At 31.4% G+C, this 25,478-nt stretch overlaps 1 protein-coding gene across 1 annotated transcript; it reads left to right on the top strand.

The window, feature by feature from the left end:
* Positions 1-7,994: 7,994 nt before the first annotated feature.
* Positions 7,995-9,285, top strand: LOC131640132 (uncharacterized). Its single transcript, XM_058910535.1, has 3 exons — positions 7,995-8,263; positions 8,575-8,645; positions 8,875-9,285. Exons 1-3 carry the CDS (start codon positions 8,091-8,093, stop codon positions 9,120-9,122), a joined length of 492 nt encoding a protein of 163 aa, XP_058766518.1. The 5' UTR covers positions 7,995-8,090; the 3' UTR covers positions 9,123-9,285.
* The last annotated feature ends 16,193 nt before the right edge of the window (positions 9,286-25,478 follow it).

The raw sequence follows: 25,478 nt of genomic DNA on the forward strand, positions 1-25,478 counted from the left end.
ATGATATGAATACGACGTTATTTGAGGGGTCGTCTGACTTGTTATCAATGTGTGTGAGATTATTGACCGCCAAGTCAAATTGGAATGTTCCTGATCAGTGTTTGGAATTCTTCGTAAAAACGATGTTGGACTCAACTGCAATGAAAGACAACTTGCCTACAACTTTTTATGATGCAAAGAAGTTGGTGTCGAAGTTGGGCTTAAGAGTAAGAAAGATTGATTGTTGCATTAATGGTTGTATCTTGTTTTATGACAAATATTTTGGTACTCAAGATGGATTGTTGGAGGAATGTAAGTTTTGTATGAGTCCAAGATATAAAGTTTGCAGTAGAGCCATTAACACTAATCAAGACCGTGCAGCAGTAAAGTCGATGTTTTATATTCCGATAATACCAAGGTTAAAAAGAATGTTTGCTTCAATGCACAGTAAAAGTTAAATGACATGACATCATACAAACAAAACAAGTCCAGGCATTATGCGACATCCATCTGATGGCGAAGCATGAAAGCACTTTGATTGAATACATTCTGATTTTGCCGCAAAACCTAGAAATGTCAGGCTTGGATTATGCTCAGATGATTTTTCTCCTTATGCTCAAGCGTCGAGAAGTGCGTATTCTTGTTGGCCAGTAATTGTAACCCCTTACAACCTCCCTCCTGAGATGTGCATGACAAAATCATACATGTTTTTGACGTGCGTCATTCCAGGACCTTCGAGTCTAAAAGCCGAAATTGATGTGTACTTACAACCTTTAATTGATGATTTGAAGAGGTTGTGGATCGGAGAATGGACTTATGATATATCCCATAAACAAAACTTTACTATGTGAGCTGCCTTGATGTGGACCATTAACGACTTTCCAGCATATGGCATGTTGTTTGGTTGGGGTACACGTGGAAAAATGGGTTGTCCGCATTGTATGGGATACACCAAGGCGTTTACGTTGGATAAAAGGGGGAAAAGCTCGTGGTTTGACTGTCACCGCAGATTCTTACCAAAAAAAATATCCATATAGAAAAAACAAGATAAATTTCAAAAAAGACGAACATGTAACAGATTCGCCTCCGCCTCGGTTGTCCCTAGGTGTTGTATGGGACCAAGTTTGTGAACTACCAAAAATCACAGATACTGGAAAGGCATGTAGAATTGAAGGATATAGGATCGAACACAATTGGACAAAAAAAAGTATATTTTGGGACTTTCCGTATTAGAAAGATTATTTGTTGCGCCATAATATTATTAGAAAAAAATATTTAGGGACCTCCCGTATTGGAAAGAAGTTTATTGACGGGGAAGGAGGTTCACGTCCATTAAATTTGGCACATGAACAACGAGAAACCGTAAGATAATTAGCGCTAAATGAGGTGAGACGCGACGCGACGGAACGTGAGGCGGCTTTGAAGGCCCAAATGGAGGCAATGCAAAGTGAGCATCAGCGACAAATGGATGTCATGGCGAAGAGGCAATCTGATATGGAGGCGCAAATGCGGCAATTTATACAATCGTTTGGTGGAAACCAAAACATAAATAGTTATACGCCGACGAATAAGGAGAACGAAAATGATGATAACTTTCCCGACCCAGACTGATCGTTAATTTAATTTAATTTTTATTTTATTGTTACTTTTAATTTTGAATTTTTGTGAGATGTTAATTAATTTATAATTACATTATATTTAATAATATTTGATTTATAATTTTAATTTATTAATTTATATATTTTAATATATTTAGTTTATTAATTTAATTTTTATATATTAGTATATTTAATTTATTAATTTAATTTAATTTATATATTTTAGTATATTTAGTTTATTAATTTAATTTAAATATTTAGTATATTTAATTTATTAATATAATTTATATATTTTAGTATATTTAGTCTTAATTTAATTTATTAATTTAATATATATATATATATATATATATATATATATATATATATATATATATGTATATAAATAATTTATTAAATGGTTTCAGAATTTCTTTTTAAAAAAAATTAGTGACGTGATTTACATGTCATTAATTAGTGAAGTGAAAATCACGTCACTAATTAGTTGTCACCCTCCCTCCTGCGGCGTAATCAGCCACGTCGCAAATTTCAGTTTGTGATGTGTATTTTCAGGTTGTGGCATAATTTTCACGTCACTAATGAAATTTTTTTTTGTAGTGAGAAATCATGAGAATTACTTATTATGAATTTACATTGATCTAGTGGTAAAGACGTAGGATGTAGTTTAAAGTGTCTGAGTTCAACTCCTTATAAGAAACAATTTTGGCTTTTTTATATTTTAATTCATAATTGTTTGAAAGTGAAATCAAAAATAAAAATTAATTTAATATTTAAAAATGAAAAACAAATAAAATACTACGTGGCAGTCTAGTCATGGTTTAAATTTAGAAAAAAAATCAGTTTAAAAAAATATTAACATAAGAATTAATATGGTCTGGTTAAATTTTATAAGACATTAAATCAAATATATTTTATTGTGAATGACTAATTTAAATTTGGTAGTTTTTGTGAGAGACCAAAACAAATATGGTAGTTTTTCTATCTGTTTTGATTTATTGGCTATTGTGAAATCTAAAAATCATTTGACATAACTCTCTTACATTTTTTTTATTCCCCGAACCTTCTTCGTCTTTAGGAAGAGTTCGTTTACCGCTGAAACCTCTCTTACAATTTGAACTCCTCTATTACTTTCCTTTTAATCTTAAATTTATAGTCGTTGAGATGTCAAAAATCGATTTAGCAAAATCAACTTAAATACTTTTATATTTTAAACTTATATGAATTAGTGACGTGATTTACATGTCATTAATTAGTGAAGTGAAAATCACGTCACTAATTAGTTGTCACCCTCTCTCATGTGGCGTAATCAGTCACGTCGCAAATTTCAGTTTGTGATGTGTATTTTCAAGTTGTGGCGTAATTTTCACATCACTACTCAGTTTTTTTTTTTTTGTAGTGAAAAATGATAAGAATTACTTATTATGAATTTACATTGATCTAGTGGTAAAGACGTAGGATGTAGTTTAAAGTGTCTGAGTTCAACTCCTTATAAGAAACAATTTTGGCTTTTTTATATTTTACTTCATAATTGTTTAAAAGTGAAATTAAAAATAAAAATAAATTTAATATTTAAAAATGAAAAATAAATAAAATACTACGTATAGTCTTGTCATGGTTTAAATTTAGAAAAAAAATCGGTTTGAAAAGAATATTAACATAAGAATTAATATGGTCCGGTTAAATTTTATAGGACATTAAATAAATAATATTTTATTGTGAATGACTAATTTAAATTTGGTAGTTTTTGTGAGAGACCAAAACAAATATGGTAGTTTTTTCTATCTGTTTTGATTTATTGGCTATTGTGAAATCTAAAAATCATTTGACATAACTCTCTTCCATTTTTTGTATTCCCCGAACCTTCTTCATCTTTAGGAAGAGTTCGTTTATCACTAAAACCTCTCTTACAATTTGAACTCCTCTATTACTTTCCTTTTAATCTTAAATTTATAGTCGTTGACATGTCAAAAATCGATTTAGCAAAATCAACTTAAATACTTTTATATTTTTAAACTTATATGTGTTGTAAGTGTCGGATCCTTATCACAATTATTAATGGTCCAAAGAAATCACATGAATCATTACTACCGACCATATAATAGTAGGTGGCATCTTTAACACGTGAATTATGAAGTACAGACCATATAGGATGGGGGAGACATATTTTTTCGACTTCCATTTTTAACCACAAAAATTATATCTCTGACAAGTAGCAGAGATTTATGGGTCTTTTTCTAACCCATCATTTTTTTTTTTGTAATATTTCCTTTTTAATAAACAACACTTCATTAAAAAAAATTATAGCGTGTTCCATAATCTGAATAGATTTTAAATATTATTATTGACCAAACTTCCTTTCTTTCAAAATACACGGTATAGATATATCAAACTGGTAAAATGGGCAATTTTAAACGGATCAGCTCTGGCGCATCTTAGATTGTTTAAAGTTCAACTAAAAAAATATTATTGTGATATGGGCCAAGAACTATTATCCGAGGTCGATTTTAGATGAATTTTGGATATTCTGGCCGACCTTACACGAATTTTTTTATTAAAGATTAAAATAAAATCTCAAAATATTTTTATAAATAAATTAAAATTTATATTATTTTAAACATATTATATTTTTAAGTACTATACTATCATATAATGTGTCTTTAAATATAATACATGTCTAAATTGAATAAAATGATACTCAAATATTGAACATAAGAGAAAAATTAATAGAATACGGTAAAAGAATATTGATTATATTAATATATAAATTTAAAATAGAGAAATCGAATAAAATAGCGATAAAATTTAGGGAGGTGAGAAAAATTAATGTGTTATTTTTTAGTAAGAAATATAGATATTATATATTTTTTAAAAATTTATAGTTATGCGTGTCTAACGGGTACCCACGACTTATATGAGTTAGCTTTAACGGGTAGTTGACTTTTTAGAACTGAATTAAAAGACTTTGAAAAATATGAGTTTTAATTTTAAGATACCTTATAACTTTCGAGTTTGACAGACAGATCCATATAGACTAACCTATTTTTACAGTTTTATAAATATGATATGATGTATAGATAGGGGTGGCAAAACGGGCTCGGCCCGCGGGGAAAGCCCGTTTTACCCGCACTTTTTCGCGGGGCGGGGCAAGGTTTTAGGCCCGCTCTCTTTAATGTGCCCGCCCCGCCCCGCCCCATTTTTTTGTGGGCTTTCGCGGGCATTTGTTTTTTTATAGAATTTTACTATTTTTAGGCCTAAAAAGCCGAATGCCCGCGGGCTTTCCCCGCCCCGCCCTCACTTTTTTGCGGGGCGGGGCAAGATTTTAAACCCGCACTCTTAAAAAAGCCCGCCCCGCCCCGCCCCGTTTTTTTGCGGGCTTTTGCGGGGCGGGCCTAAACGGGGCGGGCATGTCCGTTTGCCACCCCTATGTATAGATACCAATTCAAACATTATGCAAAATACCATTGTAAAGTTAAATATAAAATTAAATAAGATTAAAAAAATGATATCTCCATACTATATTTAAATCTCAAAAATATAAAGTATTCAGCTTATTAAATTAAAATAATAAGAGTGACATATTATTATCCTAGAGTCTAATATCTTTATATTTTATTCTCACGCGCAAATTTGAGTATTATCCTTCATATTTAAAAGTTTGATGTAAGGGTTGGTCAATAAAATCAATGATAAATAGACATTAAATAAAAATGTACCACTATCATTGAGGAATGATGCATAAGATATTTTTTCTTTAAAAACTATTAATCACTCCAAAATATTTTTAAAATATTAAAAACATGCTCTTAAATTGATTAAAATAAATATAAAGCACTCATTTGACAATCCAAATTTTATTTCTTAATTTTATAAATTTTTATCATTAAAACAACAACTTCTACAATTTTCTTAGCAGTCAATTATATACATAATTATAAGCAATGTACATATTCGAAGCAAAAATATAATTACTTGTAGTTTACTCATTGGTAGTAGACAACAGAACAATTTAAAATACACCTATGGGTGTTTATCCAAAAAAAAAAAGAAAAATACACATATTGTAACAGATTTGCAAACAGTTTTTGTAGCAGATTTACAGCATAAAAGCAAACACATAAATCAATTTAATCGAGAATGCATGCTCCTAATTTCTTCACATGATATGGATATTTAACACCACGTAGGTAAATTCACGCACGTCACGAAGGTGATTTATATGTCAGAAAGGTCCTTCTATTGTCATGAATTGCAACAATCACAAATGATCACACATTAATCATAATATTTTTTTCGTATTTTATCAAAGCATCTATTAATCACAGAATAATAATGTTCTCACTTTCTCCCTCAGTGTTTTAAAAACCGGACCGGTCATCAAACCGGTGAGGGTGCTGGGTCACTGGTTTATCGGTCGAACCACTGGGTCACTGGTCGAACCGCACGACCAAACCGAATTAAACCGGATTAAACCGGATAACTCGGTTGAATAGACCTGTCATTATATAGGTATAAAACCGGTCGAACCGAATGATTTAGTCTCTAAAAAAATATAACTAGCTTTTAAATTTTTTAAAAATATCATATCATAAATTCACAATTTCATAACTTAAATTCAAATTTTAAGCAAATGTATCACACATAACAAAATAGTAAAAAATTACAAAGTCTAATTACAACATAATCTAAACAAAGTCTAATTACAACATAATGTAATTGAATAATTTATAACAAAATAACTCCAATGTGTACCAAATTTAATTAAAAATAGGATCCTCCTAAAAAGAAAATCAAATAAAATTCAATATGTTTATGCTATTTAAGAAAATTTAATAGAAAGATAACAAATAGATAGGGTGGAAATAGGCTAGGCTAGGCTAGGCTTTAGAAGGCCTGAGCCTGGCCTACGATAAACTTAGAAGGCCTAAGCCTGGCCTAAGGCCTATCATAGGCTCGGTTTTTTGGCCTGGCCTGGCCTTTTTAAAAGCCTGGCCTGGCCTAAAAGCCTATATAAAAAGCCTGTATCTCATTAAAGTTTTCAATTAATTTATATAATTTAAGAAGTCTTGTAGGTCGACCTATATATACATATATAAGTGGACCTATTTAGCATTTGTTATATATATATATATATATAGGGTAGTCTATTTAGCTTTTTTTTCTTCTAATATATGCATACATGGACCAACTTATTTAACATATCTTTAATATATATGAAAATATAGGCCGGCCTATAAGGCTTCATAGGCTTTTTTAGTAGCCTAAGCCTGGCCTATTTAATGAAATAGGCTTTTAAAAAAGCCTAAGCCTGACCTATTTATTAAATAGGCCTGGCCTGGCCTAGGCCTATGTAGGCTGGGCCGTAGGCCGGCCTGGCCTATTCCCACCCCTACAAATAGACAATAAAGTTTTTAATTTGTCACTAAAAAACTATGTGAGAATGCTATTTAAGTAATACACTACTAAATATATTAAAATAAAGTTAAAAAAAAGTTTAAAAGAAATGTTAAACAAAAGTTTAAAAAAAAAATTTAAAAAAAGTTTAAAAAAAACAAAAAAAAAAGAAATTAAACCGCCGGTTTTCCGGTTTTCCCGGTTTCCACCGGTTTAATAGCATACCCGATCCGACTATTGAACCAGACCGATTACCTGGCCGGTTCCCGATTCGACCGATCCGACCGGCCGCGGTCCGATTTTTAAAACACTGCTTTCTCCCAACCAATTTTATTTATAGCAACTTTTTTCTTTTATTTTAAAATTCCTAATCTTGCAGTAAAAAAATTACTCTTTTGTGTTAATAATACAATTTTCGCATAATTTTAAAATTAAAAATATTTTATAAAACATCTAAATCACTTTAGCATCTAGAAATTACTTTAAGCCAATAAAATCTCAAATTCCAAAAATTATTAATTATATAATATCTACATTCATATATTTATCAAATCATATATTTTATTAAAATTACTTATCACAAATTATGGAGTATTTTTTAATAGTAAAAATTAAACGTATAGCTATTTCTTTATAATTTATTAACAATAAATATTATAATTTATTAACAATAAATAATATATAATTTTTTATTTTTTATTTAATAAAATATTAAATAATTGGAATAAAATTAATAAAATATTAAATAATTGGAATAAAATGCATCCAATGTGTAATTTTATCTTATTAGAGTGACACCAGATTGACCACTTAAAATCAATAAATTAAATATTTAAAATAATTAATTATTAAATATTTTGATTACTATCGACAATATAATAGTAGCTGACATCTTTAATAACACGTGAATTATTAAGAAAATTTATTTGCCAACCTCCCTACCTTCTAGTCCACCTCTGGTGAAAACCCCATACTACCCCTGACTTCGGAAATGCATTTTTGAAAATGCAAGAAAAAGGTGTTTTCGGAGATGCATCTCCGAAAACGCCTTTTTTCTTGAAAAAATTGTCTTATTTCGGAAGTTCATTTCCGAAAACAGTATTTCGGAAGTTCATTTCCGAAATGCTGCGCGTTATGCAGATTTATCAAAACACTCCCCCTCCCCCATTCATTTACCCTAACTCAAATCAAAAACAAGCAAAGGCGAAAATTTGTGCAAACACACTTCCAAGGCTGCATCAAGGCTCCAATCACATTGCTATACAACATTCAAAAGCCCACAAATCACTCAATTTGTAAGTTTTAAATTTGTTAGATTCATTATTCAAATGCATGTTATTTAGGGTTTCAATTGCATAAATGATATATGGACTGGTTGTTAGTAGTATTTAGGTTGTTTAGAAGCTTTTTGAATTGGTTTTATGTTTGATTTTGGGGTCTGCCATGGAAGTTGCAGAAAACTCCATCGCAGGGATGTTTCGGAAGTTCATTTCCGAAAACACCTCCATCCCAGTTTTCGGAAATGAACTTCCGAATTGTATCAGAAGTTCAAATTTTTTAGTTTTTTATTTTGTCTCGCATATTAATCGATTTCAATTGTTTACAGGAACATGTCAGACAACCAACCAGCACGCATCAGACAGGGTAGGGAGACCCAGACTGCGTCGGCTAGAGAGGGTAGGGAGTGTCCGTTTTAATTTGCAAGTACTTTATTTTTAACGCCTTTGTTTATTATGCCTGTTTCTTTGAAGTTTGTGTGCATGCGTTCTGACTTCTTTGACGGCGTGTCGCTGGTTTCCAACGTCTTTGTTCTTTAATGACTTGTCTGTTTCCCAGGCGTTTTTGTCCCCTTTCTTCTTTTATAAAAGGAGGTCTCATGGACCTTTCTTTCTTCATTTTTACGCAGGAATGGGTGGCGCTAAGGGAAGAAAGGGTTCTTCAACCTCGTGCTCTCGCGGAGTGAAGGAGGTGAAGGAGAAGAAGAAGGTTTTGACTGGTTCTGCTTCTCGTCCCCTGGGGGTCCATGGCTCGGACGTGCAGGCTCAGTCTTCAGGCGTGAGAGTCATGATCAACGCTGATGGTTCTGAGACCGAGTGGGATGAGGATTGGTATAATTATCTTCATTCGGAGGAGTTCGCTCGTCGGGCAGAATAACGTGTTTTTGTTTTGTTTGATGTGTATTTTGTAACGCTCGTCGGGCAGAATAACGTGTTTTTGTTTTGTTTGACGTGTTTTGTTTTGTTTTGTTTTGATTTCGGATTGTATCTTTCGCACAGTGTTTTTGGATTGGATTTATCATCTTAGTATTTTCAGTTTATCTGTTGCTTATTTTTATTTGGCGTTTGCGTTTAACATGCGAGACAGTTTAAGAAAAAACATAAAAAAAAACACAGTTTCTGCATAATTCGGAAGTTCATTTCCGAATTCACCCCCATGAGGTGTTTTCGGAAGTTCATCTCCGAAGACACCCCCCATGAGGTGTTTTCGGAGATGCACTTCCGAATTGTGGAAATTTTTTTAAAAAAAAAAGCGCTTCGAAAGTTCATTTCCGAAGCAGGGGTATTTTGGGATTTTCGCTAGGGGTGACCCCCATAGGGAGGTGGCTAAAGAAATTTTCATTATTAACATATCTCTGCCAACCAACTAGCTCAGATTTTGTTGCCACATCAAATATTATTATAATGTATAATAGATAAAGATGACAATTTAGCTCATATTTTATGGGTATTGAAAAACAGGGCCGGCCCAAGGACCAAGCTATCTAAATTAGGGTTTTAGGTCTCAAAAGTTTGAGCTTAAAAAAAGGCCTCAAATTTTTTTTATTTAATTATAAAAATATATAATGACACTTGAGTTACATATATAATTGTAGTTGAGTTAGTAAAATATATGCCTCTTTTCCTTTTGGTCTTGACTTCAGAGACGTATACATTATTATCCATTCGGTGTCATATTCGTACTATATATTTATATAATGTCATTAGTATTATTATATAAAAATGCACATTTATCAACTTTAAATAATATATCGCTATTAAATTATCACATATTTTAATAAATGTGTTTATTTATTTCTTATAAACTCAACAATAATATCTATAATTTTTTTAATATTGTTAAAAAACAAGAAAATTACATTATTATGTAATTAATTGATATAATTTTATTATAAATGCGGTTAAACGAATACGGGTATGATTACTGCATTGTCATTAATAATAAGCTACGAAGATTAACACTATGAAGGTGATTTATATGTCACTAAGGTGATTTACATGAATTGTAACAATTACCTCCCGATCGCAGATGTGAGGGATGGAACCGTGGTTCTCGGTACCAAGTCCAGCGTCAATCACCACTGGACCAATTAACGATTGGTATAAAAGAATTACTCTTTCGTCAAAAATACAATTTTCTCATAACTTTAAAACTAAAAATATTTTATAAAACATCTAAATCATTTAAGCATCTAAAAATCACTTTAAGCCAATAAAATTTGAAATTTTAAAAATTATTAATTATATAATATCTACATTCAGATATTCATCGAATCACATTATATTAAAATTGCTGGTAATAATTTTGTTTTTATACATCACAAACACTAGAAATATAATCAATCATTTCACAGATCCATCGACTTCAAAGAAGCTTGACTTATATCAATATTCTGCATATTTTTTATGAACTTAGAAAAAACAAAATTATATTATAAAATATTTTATTTTACGTAAAATGTAATGAAACATGCGTGCTACATATATAAGAAAGATAATTGACTAGGTAAATTATGAAGTATTTCAAAATAGTAAAAATTAATCGTAGAGCTATTTCCTTATAATTAATTAACAATAAATAATATAAATTTGTTAACAATAAATAATATATAATTTATTAACAATAACTAATATATAATTTATTAATTAATAAAAATATTAAATAATTAAAATAAAATGTATCCAATGTATAAGTTTTATCTTATTATAGTGACACCAAATTAACCACACTTAAAATAAATAAATTAAATATTTAAAATAATTAATTATTAAATATTTTGATTACTACAGATAATATAATAGTAGCTGGCATCTTTAATAACACGTGAATTATTAAATACATTAATACGACTTCAATTTTTAACAACGAAAATCATATCTCTGCCAAGTAGCTCAGATTTTGTTGTCACATCAAATATTATTATTGTGTGTGATAGGGACCTTATTGATTACTCTAGAGTATTTTTAAAACATCAAGAACACGCTCTTAAATTGATTAAAATAAATATAACCCACTCATTTTACCATCCAAATTTTATTTGATATGTTTTAGAATTAAATTTGTAAAAATTCTCCTTAGTATTTAGAATAAAACAATTACATCTAAATGAATGAAAATATGAAATGTTAGGTTTATTATTCTTCCATAATTCATAAGGAATCTTATCCAGAATAGGTTTGATAATGGTTATGGCCATATCTTGACTTATGGAGAATAAGTTATACATTAATCCATCAAAAAGCAAAACATTAGTATTAGAGGAAAGAAAATTGTTACCAATTGTTCTGGAACCTATGATCTTCCCTTTCTGATCACCACTGATACTTACTATGCCTTCAGGCTTAGGTTCTAGGCTTTGGAACATATGTCTTCTTCTCGTCATGTGTAGCAAGCAGTCAGAGTCCAGGTACCATAACTGGTGTCTTAACTTTGATGCTAAGGATACCTCTTCTACGTCTGAGTTAAATTCTGATTCTAATTTTGATTGGATCTTCTCATCAGATCCTTTAATGATGGCCATCAGCGCCACATTAGCTTGCTATTCTTTGGAATCATCTTCTGAAAAGTCAAATTCATCCCATGTTGCCATAATCCCTTTCTTATCGCCTTTGAAGAAATTCTTCTTTGGCCTCTCCTTATGGAGCTTGGGACACTCGTTCTTGTAATAGCCCGCCTCTTTGCACTCGTAGCAAGTAACGTATTTGTTGCTATCAAAATTATTTAGTCCAGAAGTAGACTCGAAGCGACCATCTGTCCTTGTTTTTGCTCTGAACTTGTTTCCTTGCTTCTTCTTCCAGAGTTGGTTGACACTTCTGGAAAGAAGTGATAGCTCATCTTCTTCTTCAACATAATCTTCTTCTGATTCTTCCTCCTCTTCATCCTGAAGAGCTTTACTCTTCTCAGACTTTCTAACACACTTTAGAGCAACTAATTTTCCTCTCTTTTGAGGTTCATCTTGTTCCAGCTCTATTTCATGACTTCTTAAAGAGCTAATAATTTCTTCAAGAGAGTGTTGTTAAGATCTTTGGAAAATTTAAGTGCAGTTACCATCAACCTCCATCTTGTTTGCAAGCTTCTGATAATCTTCTTTGTAACGCCCAGAATTTAATTAATTATTTAATTAAATTGATCGAGGATTTATTCATTGGAATTAGTTGAAGTCGAGGTTTATCGGTATTATTCTACAAACATAATGGATTAATATGTTGATTTGAGCAGTTAAGTTATGGTCAGATTAATTAGTCGGATTAGTCAGAGAAGTACAATTGTGAGTTAGTATTGTTTAAGTTATGGATCGATGGTAAATGTGGAATATTATTGGAAATAATATTCGGTTATGTTGTGTGGCTAATTATTTATGTGTGTCATTTGGCTTAATTGAGTAATTAAAGAGATATTATGAATTGGGCCTAAGTGAAACAAATATGACATAAGAGATTGGATTGTGGGTTAAGCCCATTAGTGAGAATGGATAGTAAGAGTTAGGGTTTTAGAGGTTTGGTCTCATAACTTATTTTGTGGAAATAGAAGAGAAAGAAGAGAAAGAAGAGAGGAAGAGAAGAAAGCTATGGCATGAAGAGAGGGATGACTCCATTGAAGATGAGGCTTTTGCTAAGGTAAGGGTGGGGTTCTTACTCTCTAAGGGTTGGCATGATGATGGGTATGGTAGAGATTAGGTTTCATAATTGAAATCTATGATTGTGTTGCAATGTTGATGAATGTGGAATTGATAATGTTGTGTATGCTTTCTATTCTTCAATTTCATGAATTTAGAAAAGTTAGGGTTTATGAACAAATGCATGAATTTATGATTTGAAATGTGTTTTAATTGATGTTTGATGATGTTATGATGTTAGAAGATCCATAATAGGTGTTATATTTGTGTTTATAACATGTATTCTATTGTTGTTTGTGATGGTTGGTGTTTTCCAACTTGATTGGGTTGAGTTTAGGGGATTTTGGATGGGTTTCGTATGCTGTTTTCTGTGTTTGGGAGTTTCTGAAAATCGCCAGTTCGCGCCGCGAATTTTGTTGGCGCCGCGAACTGCTTGGCAGAAACTTAGGAATATTTGATTCACTCAGTTCGTGCCGCGAACTTTGTTGGGGCTGCGAACCCTGTTTTGCAGAACTTTTTCTAAACTTTGAAATGATGTAACTTTTGATTCGTAACTCCGTTTTAGGCGCCGTTCGAAGCGTTGGAAAGCTAACGCAATGAACTATACCATGATGCAATAAAATGATACATATGATATAGTTTCCTATTACTTTTATTAGGATTAAGTGATGAAGTATGTTGTGTTAATATATGAAGTATGCTCTTTGCGATGAATTGACATAACTATGTTGTAGTATAACTTGATGTATGTTTTCTTATGATGATACAATGTTATTGAGATGATGATAAGTACTTTCCTTGTGAAGAATGAGATAATGATGTATGTGATGATATGCATGATTAATAAAGATGTTGTATGCTATATGCGATTAACTGTGCGTATTTGATATGTATGAGTCGACGATGATGCCATGCGATGACTTAACAATATATATGAAATTGAATATAACATATTATGATGATTACTTGAATTAAGGAATATGATGAATGTGTTGATGTTGTTGGCAATATGATGAATCGTTGATGTTTGTTATAATATGATGAATTTGTGGTTGTTGTTAACATGATGAATTTGTTGTCGTTGTCGCTAGTATGTGGAAATTGTTGTCGTTGTCGTAGACCCTATGGTCAATGTTGATAAGTTGTATTGTGATGTATTTTGAGGTGAATTATTTTTGTATGATGATGCAACATAGTGACGTGATTGAGAAGTGATGCATTCCTATGAATGATGATGATTTTGTTGTTGTTGAAGTTCGACATTATATTGATAATGTTCGATGGTGATTTAGATGATGTTGTGATGTATTAATTATGTGTGTTGTGTTTGTGTGAATGTTACATTTATTGAGTCACATCCATTGCATAAAGAGACGATGGCCTTAATGGCAAAAGCGACGGTGGCCTTGATGGCAAATAGCGACGGTGTGCCCAATGGCAAATTTTGAGACGGTGGGAGTTTTACTCCAAATGGTACCACATGCATTTGCATAAGTCGAGTCACATGTGAATTGCATTTGAGTCTTATTTTATTATGTTTGTGGTGATGTGTTGACTTGATGATGAGATGTTTATCGTGATGTGTTGGGATATTACTTGTGAATTGCATATATTGTCATGGTTGATTGTTGACATTGTTGCCATTCCATAAGTTAATTATGTTGTTTGAATTGTTGAGTCGATGATATGTTGTTGTGATATGATGATAACATAATTGTAAATTTGAATATGTTGTCTTAACTGATTAAAGATATTGTTGTCGTTTGGAAAGTTGTATTATATTGATAAGTTGTTTTGCGGTGAAACTTGTTGTAAGATGTTATGTGATGCGAAGTGGTGAAATTATGTATGATCTTTATCTCCTATATTATTTATCATGCATTCCTTTATATTGTAAGATATCTCACCCCTTTGCTGATATTTCCCCTAACATGGTAAATGGGCAGGTACTCAAGATTAGTCGTGGATGTTCGAGGTTATTGATGTGAAGTCTTTATGTTGCTTTATGGCTAGTCGAGTTGGTGTCCATTGCTCTGACACGTAGCACTCGGGGGGATTAGTCGTTATTACTTGATTGTTGTATTCTATGATGACATTTGTGTTAAGTTGAATATAAAGATGTTTATAAGTTGAAATTGGATGATGTTGGATAAAGTCTTGTTTTTCGAATGCTATGTATCTGTGTTGATTGCAATATGAGTATGTTTGTTGGTTTAAGTCGAATTGTGACATCCCATCTTTGATGAATATTTTTAAATGCACTCTGATTTTCACTTATAATTACGGGGTAGATTTGGGGTGTTACATTCTTCACGTGATCTGGAGTAGAAACCATTTTTTCAGAACCTTTAGTCCTACAACAAGAGTTTGAAAACTTGATAACATGTTCTCAATAGTTTCATTATCTTCCATCTTGAAGGCTTCATACTTTTGAATCAAAGCAAGTGCCTTGGCCTCCTTTACTTGAGTGTTACCCTCATGAGTCATTCTTAAAGAATCAAATATAGACTTAGCAAAGTCTCTATTTGTTATCTTTTCAAACTCAGTATAAGAAATCACATTCAACATAATGGTTCTAGCTTTATGATGATTTTTATATTTTTTCTTTTGTTGGTCGTTCATTCTTCTTCTTTCGATATTGTTTCCACATGCATCAACAAAATGTTCGTAGCCATCAACTACCATATCCCATAGATAAACATCATAGCCTAGAAAGAAACTTTCTATTCTATCTTTCCAATAATCAAATCTTTCTACATAAATGATTGGAGGTTCGGAGTTGTAATGATCTCTTTCATTGATAACTGGTGGCGGTGGTGATGGAATGGCCATTGTGTTTCACAAAAAAAACGGATATTTATCTGACATGATTAAGTGTTTGATAAACAACAATACCAGAACCAGAGCGATGATGCCAATTGAAGGTGATAGAAACACAATAAATGGGGGTTTTAATTGGATTTCAAGGTTTAGAAAAAAATCTTCCCAAGTCAAAACCATAGAACACAAGAACAAAAATAAATGACACAATTATTTTTATCTTGGTTCACTGTTAACAAAGATAATCTAGTTCACCCGCCAAGGTGATTTTGGCTTCGCAACAAGGACTTAATCAACTATAACCGAACTGATTATAGAAACCACAACAGAGACTGACTGTCAGTGTTGCAAACCTCAAAGACTACCCGTCAATGTCTTCTTGAGAAATTATCACTATACCCTAGTCTCTAAAGGAACTATCAACTTACAAGTTCAAATACAAAGATTGTGTTTACAGAGTTATTTCTGTAAAGAAGATTACACAAATTTGAATACAATCAAAAACACAAAAGTGTTTAGCAAGTATATGAATTAAAGCTCACTTGCTGCAAGTTAACGAACACAAGTTCACTTCCTTCTATATCCAAAAAGAAGTTCGTTGAAGGAAAGAATAGGAAATATCAATTCCAATTGTTTTGTCCACAGAGGTCGGCGAGGGACTGGTCGACAATATAGTACCGTAGTGGAGTCCTTGCGCCACCCTATCCGGGTAGTGGAAACATATGTAGCTCGTACTATTTCCTCACGTAAACCAATTTTGATCTTATATTATAATCTTCAGAGGCTTATGATAGTTGATGATGAAGCATTCTTAGAAGGACCAAAACTTGAATCTTCAGAGCCTAAGTCTTCAGAACTTTTTCATCGAGAACCTTGTCTTTAGAGTCTTCAACACTTTGTCTTCAGAATCTTCGTCTTGAGAATATTTAAAATTCATTCTTCCAGAACCTTGTCTTCAGAATCTTCAGAACTTGTTCTTCCAGAACCTTGTCTTCAGAATCTTCAGAACTTGGACAACACAATCACAAAGCTAAATGAGTCTTTAGAAGCTCTTCCACAAGAGTCACAATCAGAAGCTATATCACTAATGTTCATCTAAATCGTTGTTATATAAACATTTTAGAACTTGACTAAGTCTGTAAACACCACTGGTTTCTTCCAGAGCCAGAGTATGTTGAGTTCAAAACCTGATGATATCACACGCCTTATTTTCAGAGTCAGAACCTGTTAGCAAAAGCTACACACTAGACAGAAACTGCTGGAGTACTAAATTGTTCTCTAAGATATCATGTAATGATATCATCAAAACATAATGCCTGATGCATAACCAAATCTTATTCTTACATAGTGTACCTTCCCTCAAGCTCCAAACTAACATTTATCATCCCTCCAATACATGTATCTATCAGACATGTACCATACATAATCAAGCCTTATGGAATTTTAGATTAGTACATTTATCTCATTATAGGTTGTAAAAAATGTCCCAATTGTACCTTAATATTATTCATGATAATAAAGCAGTTTGTGATATCAGTCATTTTGCTAGACATAAGAAGTTACCATTCAATTCCAGCACCTCAAAAGCTTCCCAATGTTTTGAATTAATCCATTTTGACGTTTGGGGCCATATAGCTATTAGTTCAATCAAAGGTCACAAATCTTTTCTTACAGACCTTGATGATTTCAGTAGATATGTGTGGATCATACTACTCAAATTAAAGGTTGAAGTGTCTACACATGTTCAACACTTTGTCACTTTAATTGAAAACCAATTCAAAACATGTCCAAAATTTATCAGGACTGATAATGGTCCAAAATTTATGTTATCTTCATTCTATGCCTCTAAAGTTATTATCCATAAAAGATCTTGTATGGAAATTCCTCAACAAAATGGAAGAGTTGAAAGGAAACACCAACATCTTCTCAATGTAGGTAGAGCAATCTTATATCAATCTAAACTTCCCAAAACGTTTTGGTCATCTGCTATCTCTTATGCAATATTTATCATCAATAGAGTCACAACTCCTCTTCTTGATAACAAATGTCCATACAAATTAATCCATAGTTACATTCATGATATGAATACCATAAAGGTCTTTGGCTCCCTTTTTTATGCAGCAACTTTGCAACAACATAGAACCAAACTTTCTTGTAGATCAAGAAAGTATATTTTCCTTGGATAAAAAATGATTTTAAAGACTATGTTCTCTTAGACCTAACCACTCTTGAAATCTTTTTATCTAGTCATGTTACCTTTCATGAACACATACTTCTATATCATAACCAAACACCATCTAAAACTCCTTAGTGAGAATTTTTTACTGATATATCTCACAAGTTACCTACTGCTTCCACACCATCACCTACTCACCAACCTCATGACCTACCTATACAAACTCAATTATCCACTCCCTTATTACAACCGAATAATCATGATCTAACTACCTTACCTACTGATGATCCTTATTTGGATATTGACCAAGATTCACCTAACATAAGTTCAATTCCACACCCCTCTGAAATCACCCATACCCAAGTATCATTCAGTTTACGGCATTCACCATCACATCTCAAGGACCATATATGTGCTTCATTTCATGATGCCTCTAATCAATCATCAGGTACTCCCTATGCTTTGTCTAGTTATGTCTCTTATTCTAACCTATCTCTTACTCACTCCTAATTTATCCTATCCATTAGCTCTCATTCTGTATCAAAATCATACACCGAGGCTAACAAATATGAATGTTGAAAACAAGCGATGAAAGCTAAACTGGGTGCTCTTTAACAAACTGGCACTTGGCAGTTTGTGAATCTTCCTCCTAATATCAAACCTATAGGCTGCAGATGGGTTTATAAGATCAAACATAAAGTAGATGGTAGCATTGAAAGGTTCAAAGGCCGCCTTATTTCTAAGGAATACAACCAAATCTAAGGGTTGGATTTCATTGACACTTTCTCCCTAGTAGCTAAGTTCAAAATTGTCAGATTTATTTTAGCTCTTGCGTTGATTCATAATTCGAATCTACACCAATTAGATGTCAATAATGCTTTTCTCCATGGTAAATTACATGAGGTTGTTTACATGGTAATCCACCAGGTATCGCTGCTACTAAATCTAACCAAGTTTGCAAATTGGTTAAGTTGATTTTTGGACTCAAACAAGGCAGTCCCCAATGGTATGGGAAGCTCACTTCATTACTTCCTTCTCATTGACACACACAAGCTACATCTGATCACTTACTATTTGTCAAAGGCAATCAATCATAATTCATAATCTTCTTGGTTTATGTTGATGATGTTATATTGGTAGGCAACTCTCTCCATGAATTTGCAGCTATCAAAACAATACTCCACAAAGCCTTCAAAATAAAAGACTTGGGAATTTGAAGTATTTTTTTGGCCTGAAAGTTGCACACTCCAACCCGAGAATTTCTTTGTGTTAACGCAAGTATTGTATTGATCTTCTCACGGATTCAGGATTGCTTGGTGTCAGACCTGCCTCGACCCCCTCAAATCCTTCCATCAAGTTGTGTAATGATATTGCCACACCATTTGATGACATTCCCTCATATCGAAGACTGATAAGTAGACTAATTTATTTGAACACAGCACGACCAGATATCATATACATCACATAACAACTCGACCAATTCATCTCTAAACCTTGCATCATCCATCACCATGCAGCATGTAGAGTCTTGTGTTATCTTAAATTTTGTATTGTGAAAGGTTTATTCTTCCTACGCAACTATTCCCTTTATCTTCTTAACTTTTTTGATGCAAACTGGGTCGGATGTAAGGACACATGCTTATCCATATCAAGTTCATGTTTCTGCATCGGTCAATCCCTCATTTCATGGAGAATAAATAAGCAACATACAATTTTGAGGTCCTCTTTTGAAGCAAAATACAGGGATTTAGCTACTACCACATGAGAGCTTCAATGCATCATATACCTGTTACGTGAATTGCAAGTCTCTGATTTTTAAAACACAATCTCTGATTTAGACTGAAGTTTTGAGTATGAACTAAAAGATTTTATAGCAGTTGGCCTATAAATTTCAATACTAAAAAATTTTATTGCGTCTAACTCAATTTTTACAAAGTCAGTGTATAAAATTTCAATAGTTCATATTCAAAAATAAAAAATTCAAACCTACATCATATAATTTAGCATCGGTTTTTATTTATTGACTATTGTGAAATCCAAGAATAATTTACTACTCCAATTTTAGTTTAAAATATATTTTAAAATTCTTAAATATATATTTTTGTTTTTCTATTTTCCCCAAAATAAATTTTAGTATTGTATTTTTAAAGTTGGGGTTTCCTTTCTATTGTAAAACTTTTGAAGAATTGTTCATTGAGCATTATATTTGGTATAATCATTAATCATGTAGTACTAATCTGACAACTTTGTAGCATTGACCGTTTCATTGAACTCCTCTAATACTTTTTCTTTGATATTTATCACTCACAAAAAGTTTTTAAATTTTATAAAGTCGTTGAGGTATCGATAATCAACTTCGCAAAAACTTTTATATTTTAAAGTTTTTGATGTTATTGTAAGTATCACTTCCTTATCACAAAAATAGCAATGGTCTAGAAAAACTCTCATAGATTTAAATAAAGGGGATCAAAAAATCAAAACCTCACGACTTCAATTTTTATATCTTTAGCAACACATGTGATCCAACTGTCATAGATTTTTGTTGCCACTTCCAAGATTATTATACTCTGTCACACTCAGGTAATGTGAATAAATTTCAATGATATTAATTTAAATATCTTGTGTAGAATGCCATTCCATATGAATAAATCTCATGTGAATAAAGTTTATATTATATTCACAACTCCTTTGGCCACGTCTTGGGATTAGGTTTTTATGAAATCCATTTATATTATTGTAAGCAAATTATTCTTGACAAAATCCTTTCAAAATATTCTGAATAGATATGGATCAGGTGTTGCGATCAGGTTTTTATGAAATTCATTTATATTAGAGAATTTCTTTTCTAAACCCCTACCTTCTTGTCATCCGCGACGAAAACCCTTAAATGTTCCTAAACTTTGAAAATGTATTTTGGAAGTCATTTTTTTATGAGAAAAAATGTGGTTTTGGAAATTCATTTCCGAAATAACAAAAAAAAAAAAAGGTGTTTTCGGAGATGCAATTCCGAAAACACAAAAAAAAAATGTGTTTTCGGAGATGCATTTCCGAAATAACCAAAAAGAGGTGTTTTCGGAGATTCATTTCCGAAATCACTTTTTTTAAGGGTGTCTTTGGAGATGCATATCCGAAATATTCCAATTTTTGGTTTTGGAATGTTTCGGATATGCATATCCGAAAAAATGTAATAATTATTAAAAAATTAAAATCAAGGGGTATCAATACAATTAATAGCATAATTAATTATATTAATTAAAATATATTATTAAATATATTTCATTATCATCAAAATATAATAATAATTATTAACATCTTTTTTTAAATTAAAATATTTTGTAGTTATTTTTTATAATTAAATTTTTTCTGCACATTTTGAAAATTATCTATTACTTTATTTACAAATAAATTATTTGATACTTTATTTTAATTGAATAGAATAGAATTTAATTTTAATAAAATTAAAAAAACAATGAGAATATTTTAAAAAAAATTAAAAGAAACTTTTTATTTTATATAAAATCAATTTGATAGAAATTATAGTAGTAAATGTAGATAGTACTGTGTTAAGTGAATAGAATTAAAATTTAAGTGAATCTCTAATATGTAAATATATTATACATATAAATATTAATTTTATTCTTTAATTTAAATGAATATAATTAAAATTTAATTTAAATAAAATTGAAGAAAATAATGAGAAATTTGTTTAAGAATTAAAAAAAAGTATTTTTTTTTTCATTAACATCAATATGATAGTAAATTTTTAGTAGTAATATAAGTAGTACGTTAGTTGATCAAATTCTTAGTAGTGTTATTTATAATTAAAAAAATAATTAAATTCATTTTTGTAAGAGTAGACTTATGTGTTATTTATTTATTTATTTGACATTATCTGGAATTGATTATTCATGTGAGAGAAAAATAATGTTTTGTTAATATATAGAATTGATTAGATAGATATAAAAAGAATTATTGGTCATATGAAAAAATAAATATTTTATTAAGCTTGATCCCTCCTCTATTGATTAACATCCCAAAATTTTTAATATTTTGGGATTTTGATTAATTCGGATATGCATATCTGAATTAATCAAAATTCCAAATTTTTTTGTGTTTTCGAAAATGCATCTCCGAATTAATAAAATCCCAATTTTTTCGGAGATGCATTTCCAAAATCTGGAGATGCATCTCTGAAACAAGGATAAATTTGGATTTTCGCTGGGTTTTCGAATTAAATCACAAGACATTTTATGTTGTTTTGTCTCTTTTTTATTTGTGTCATGCTAGTATTTTGTGTTGGTTTCAGGTATTTAACAGGTAGGAGCCTATTGCAAGAAAACAGAAAAAAACAGAAAAAATATCAAGACTCTGCACTAATGGCGTTCACAGCGCCATGACGTGGCAGCCATGGACACCACCAAAGAAAACAATAAAAAGCCAAGAAGCTACACGTCAAGCTTATGGTGTTCGCCACAGGGGCATGGCGTCCGCCATGAACTTTAAAACATGGAAAATAGTATAAATGTGAATTTAGTTCCTCCCTATTTGAAGATTTTTTTCCACTCATTCAACATGATTTCAAGACACTTTTACTAGATTTCACTCTATAAATAGGCATTAATTTCCAATTTTAATTATCCAAGATTTTTAGAATTAATTGTTAAGAAGAAAAATCACTTTTGTAAAGCAAATGTTTCTCACACTGAGAAATTGCTGCAATTTAAAGTTAGATTCAGAAGTTTCACATGAAAAAATTTGGATCGTTCTTAGTGTAATTGTGTCGGCATATCTTTTTTGGAAATTTATTCAAAAGTTTTTCAGTGCTATATTTTGTTTACTATAACTACCTTGCATGTGTTAGTTTTATATTATTATAATATTCATTATGATTAACATGTTTGGTATATGTATGCTAATTAAATACAATAACACTAACATGAAAACTATGTCCAACTAAATTATTAGAGCTTGAAATATATAGACCGTGTACCGACGGTGCTCGCAATTAAGTCGTAAAAATTATGATTAAATTTGAATTATTTTAGAGATTCATTTTTTTTAATCTATCTTTAATTGAAAGATTTATTGCAAAAGCGTAACTTAGAGATATCGGTTCTGATTCGAAAGAACAAAACCCACATCTGGCTTAAGTAAAATTCTGATTTTGATTTTGAGCGCTGTAAAAGCATATTTTAATTAATTTTCAAGAATAAATATTTTCAAAAGGATTTTAAGAACAAAAACGAACTTGCAAAAGTCGGTAATACTGTTAAATTTATTTTTCACTCTAAAATAACTTTTCAAATAGTTAAAAGTAATTGATTTTCAAAAATAAAGTTTTTCACTTTTAACAATACTGACACGTGAAAGCAGCGGAATAGATTTTAGGAAAAACATGCTTTTAAATTAATTCTTTTACTATGAGAAAATATTACCCCAATTTAGTTATCAAATAAAACAACATTGCAAGTATTGTAGGCTGACGAGAATTGCATCCCGGTCTCCTGTCTTATAACTTGTTTATAAAGCTTAGTTTAGTTCTTTTGCACTCAAAACTATTAATCATCGCATTAGATTTAAACAGTAATAATATATAACAGTAGGTTGATACTTGATATTTGATCCCTGTGGGTTCGATAATCTTTTAATTTTTCACAATATTTCCGTGCATGTGCGGAACACATCAAGTTTTTGGCGCCGTTGCCGGGAACCAAATTTGTCGATATCGTAACTTCGTTTTGCGCCTTATAGACTAAGGAAAATTTTAGATACTTTCTCTTTTCATTCGTCGGTTGTATGCCAAGTACTCTCACTTCAGAGGACGAGCTAACACAACCTATAAACGAACCATAGTGTTTTCTTCATTAGAAACCGGAGTCGAGCAACTTCTCGCCAAATTCATTCCAGTTATGGCTGCGAATGATAATTGTCCTCTTAATGACTACGCCTTCACATCTTGATGTGGATGATCAGCAAGTGCATAGAATCTATTGTAGTTATAAAAGTTATTGAACCCACATGGACTAATAAACAATCTACCGTTATCTATTAATACTATGTAAATCTAAGGCTAATGTCTTTTAATAAGAGGGGAATGTTATTTTCAGTGTACCTCTGGCACTCAGATACATTTTGGCACTTAGTTTTGGTTAATAATATTATTTGAAGGAAGTATTAACTTAAAAACAATGCTCACTTTCGCATAGCTCGTGTCATATTTCAAAACCGTAAATGTCATGTTGTTGCTCCACAGGTTAATTACAAGTTTGAAACAAGTTTTAAAAATAAATGAGTCCTAATTAATTACTAAAGTGTTGTAGATATTTTTAGAAATTAAAAATTTACTTTTTATTAATCGGATATCGGTCTCACAGTGTCGCTCTATTGACCTAGGGATGTCAATGGGGCGGGACGGGGCCGGGGATACATTCCTATCATAATCCCCGCCATCGAATATATTCCCCATCCCCGCTTCGGGTCTCCGTTACGATTTTGTCCCCCATCCCCGTCCCCGCGGATCCCCGCGGGTCCCCACGGATCCCCGCGGGTTCCCACGGATCCCCATGCGGAGATCTATAGACATAATTATTATTATTTTTAAAATCAAATTAACAATAAAAGCTTCAAAAAATAACGACGAGAAATTTATAAATTACTCCTTTACTATAAATATATTGTTTTAACAATATTTAATCTATAATATTGAGTGTCATGACCACCAAAATTTCAAACTTAAAATAAACTTGAAATAATCATTTAGATCTCAGTCTTTTACTAACCATGCATATATATTTTAAATTTGTGTATAAGATTAATTATATGAAATGACAAATAGACTTACATAATAATTTAAAATATATATATATATATATATATATATATATATATATATATATATATATATATATATATAATAAGGACATTTGGCTATTTTATGCGGGGCGGGGACTCCACGGGGCGGGGGATATTTACGCCACCCCCGTCCCCGAAGTCCTTCGGGGAGACTTTGTTCCCCATCCCCGTCCCCGCGGGGGAGAAATTTCCCGTCTTTGGGACCCCAAACGGGGAATCCCCACGGAGATCCCCGCTAACGGAGGCAAGTTGACATCCCTATATTGACCTGTATCTAGGTTTCGCTTTTGCACAAAATTTTTAAATTTAAAAACTAAAAAAATGAAGAAATAAATTAATAATAAAAATCAATGTTAATAAAATTTATCGAGTCCCGTCAGAACGAATGTCCTCGCATTCCGAGCTCTAAAAGCTTAGCGGAACATAATTGACATAAAACTCATGTCATAATTATTATTTATGCAAGTTAGGAATTTAAACATGATCAGGATTATGATTCTAAGTAGTGTATATATATATATATATATATATATATATATATATATATATATATATATATATATATATATATATATATATATATATATATATATATATATATATATATATATATATATGTATATAGGGAGCGTATCCGGTGAGAACTAATAAATTTGTGAGAAATGAGAACTATTAATATCAATCGTTAGATCTTATTAACGTTTAAGATTTAAAGATTCCATATTAAGAGCATCTTATTGAATTGTTTTCTATTAAACTTAATATGTAA

The sequence above is a fragment of the Vicia villosa genome, unplaced genomic scaffold, assembly GCF_029867415.1.
Source record: "Vicia villosa cultivar HV-30 ecotype Madison, WI unplaced genomic scaffold, Vvil1.0 ctg.002954F_1_1, whole genome shotgun sequence".
NCBI lineage: Eukaryota > Viridiplantae > Streptophyta > Magnoliopsida > Fabales > Fabaceae > Vicia > Vicia villosa.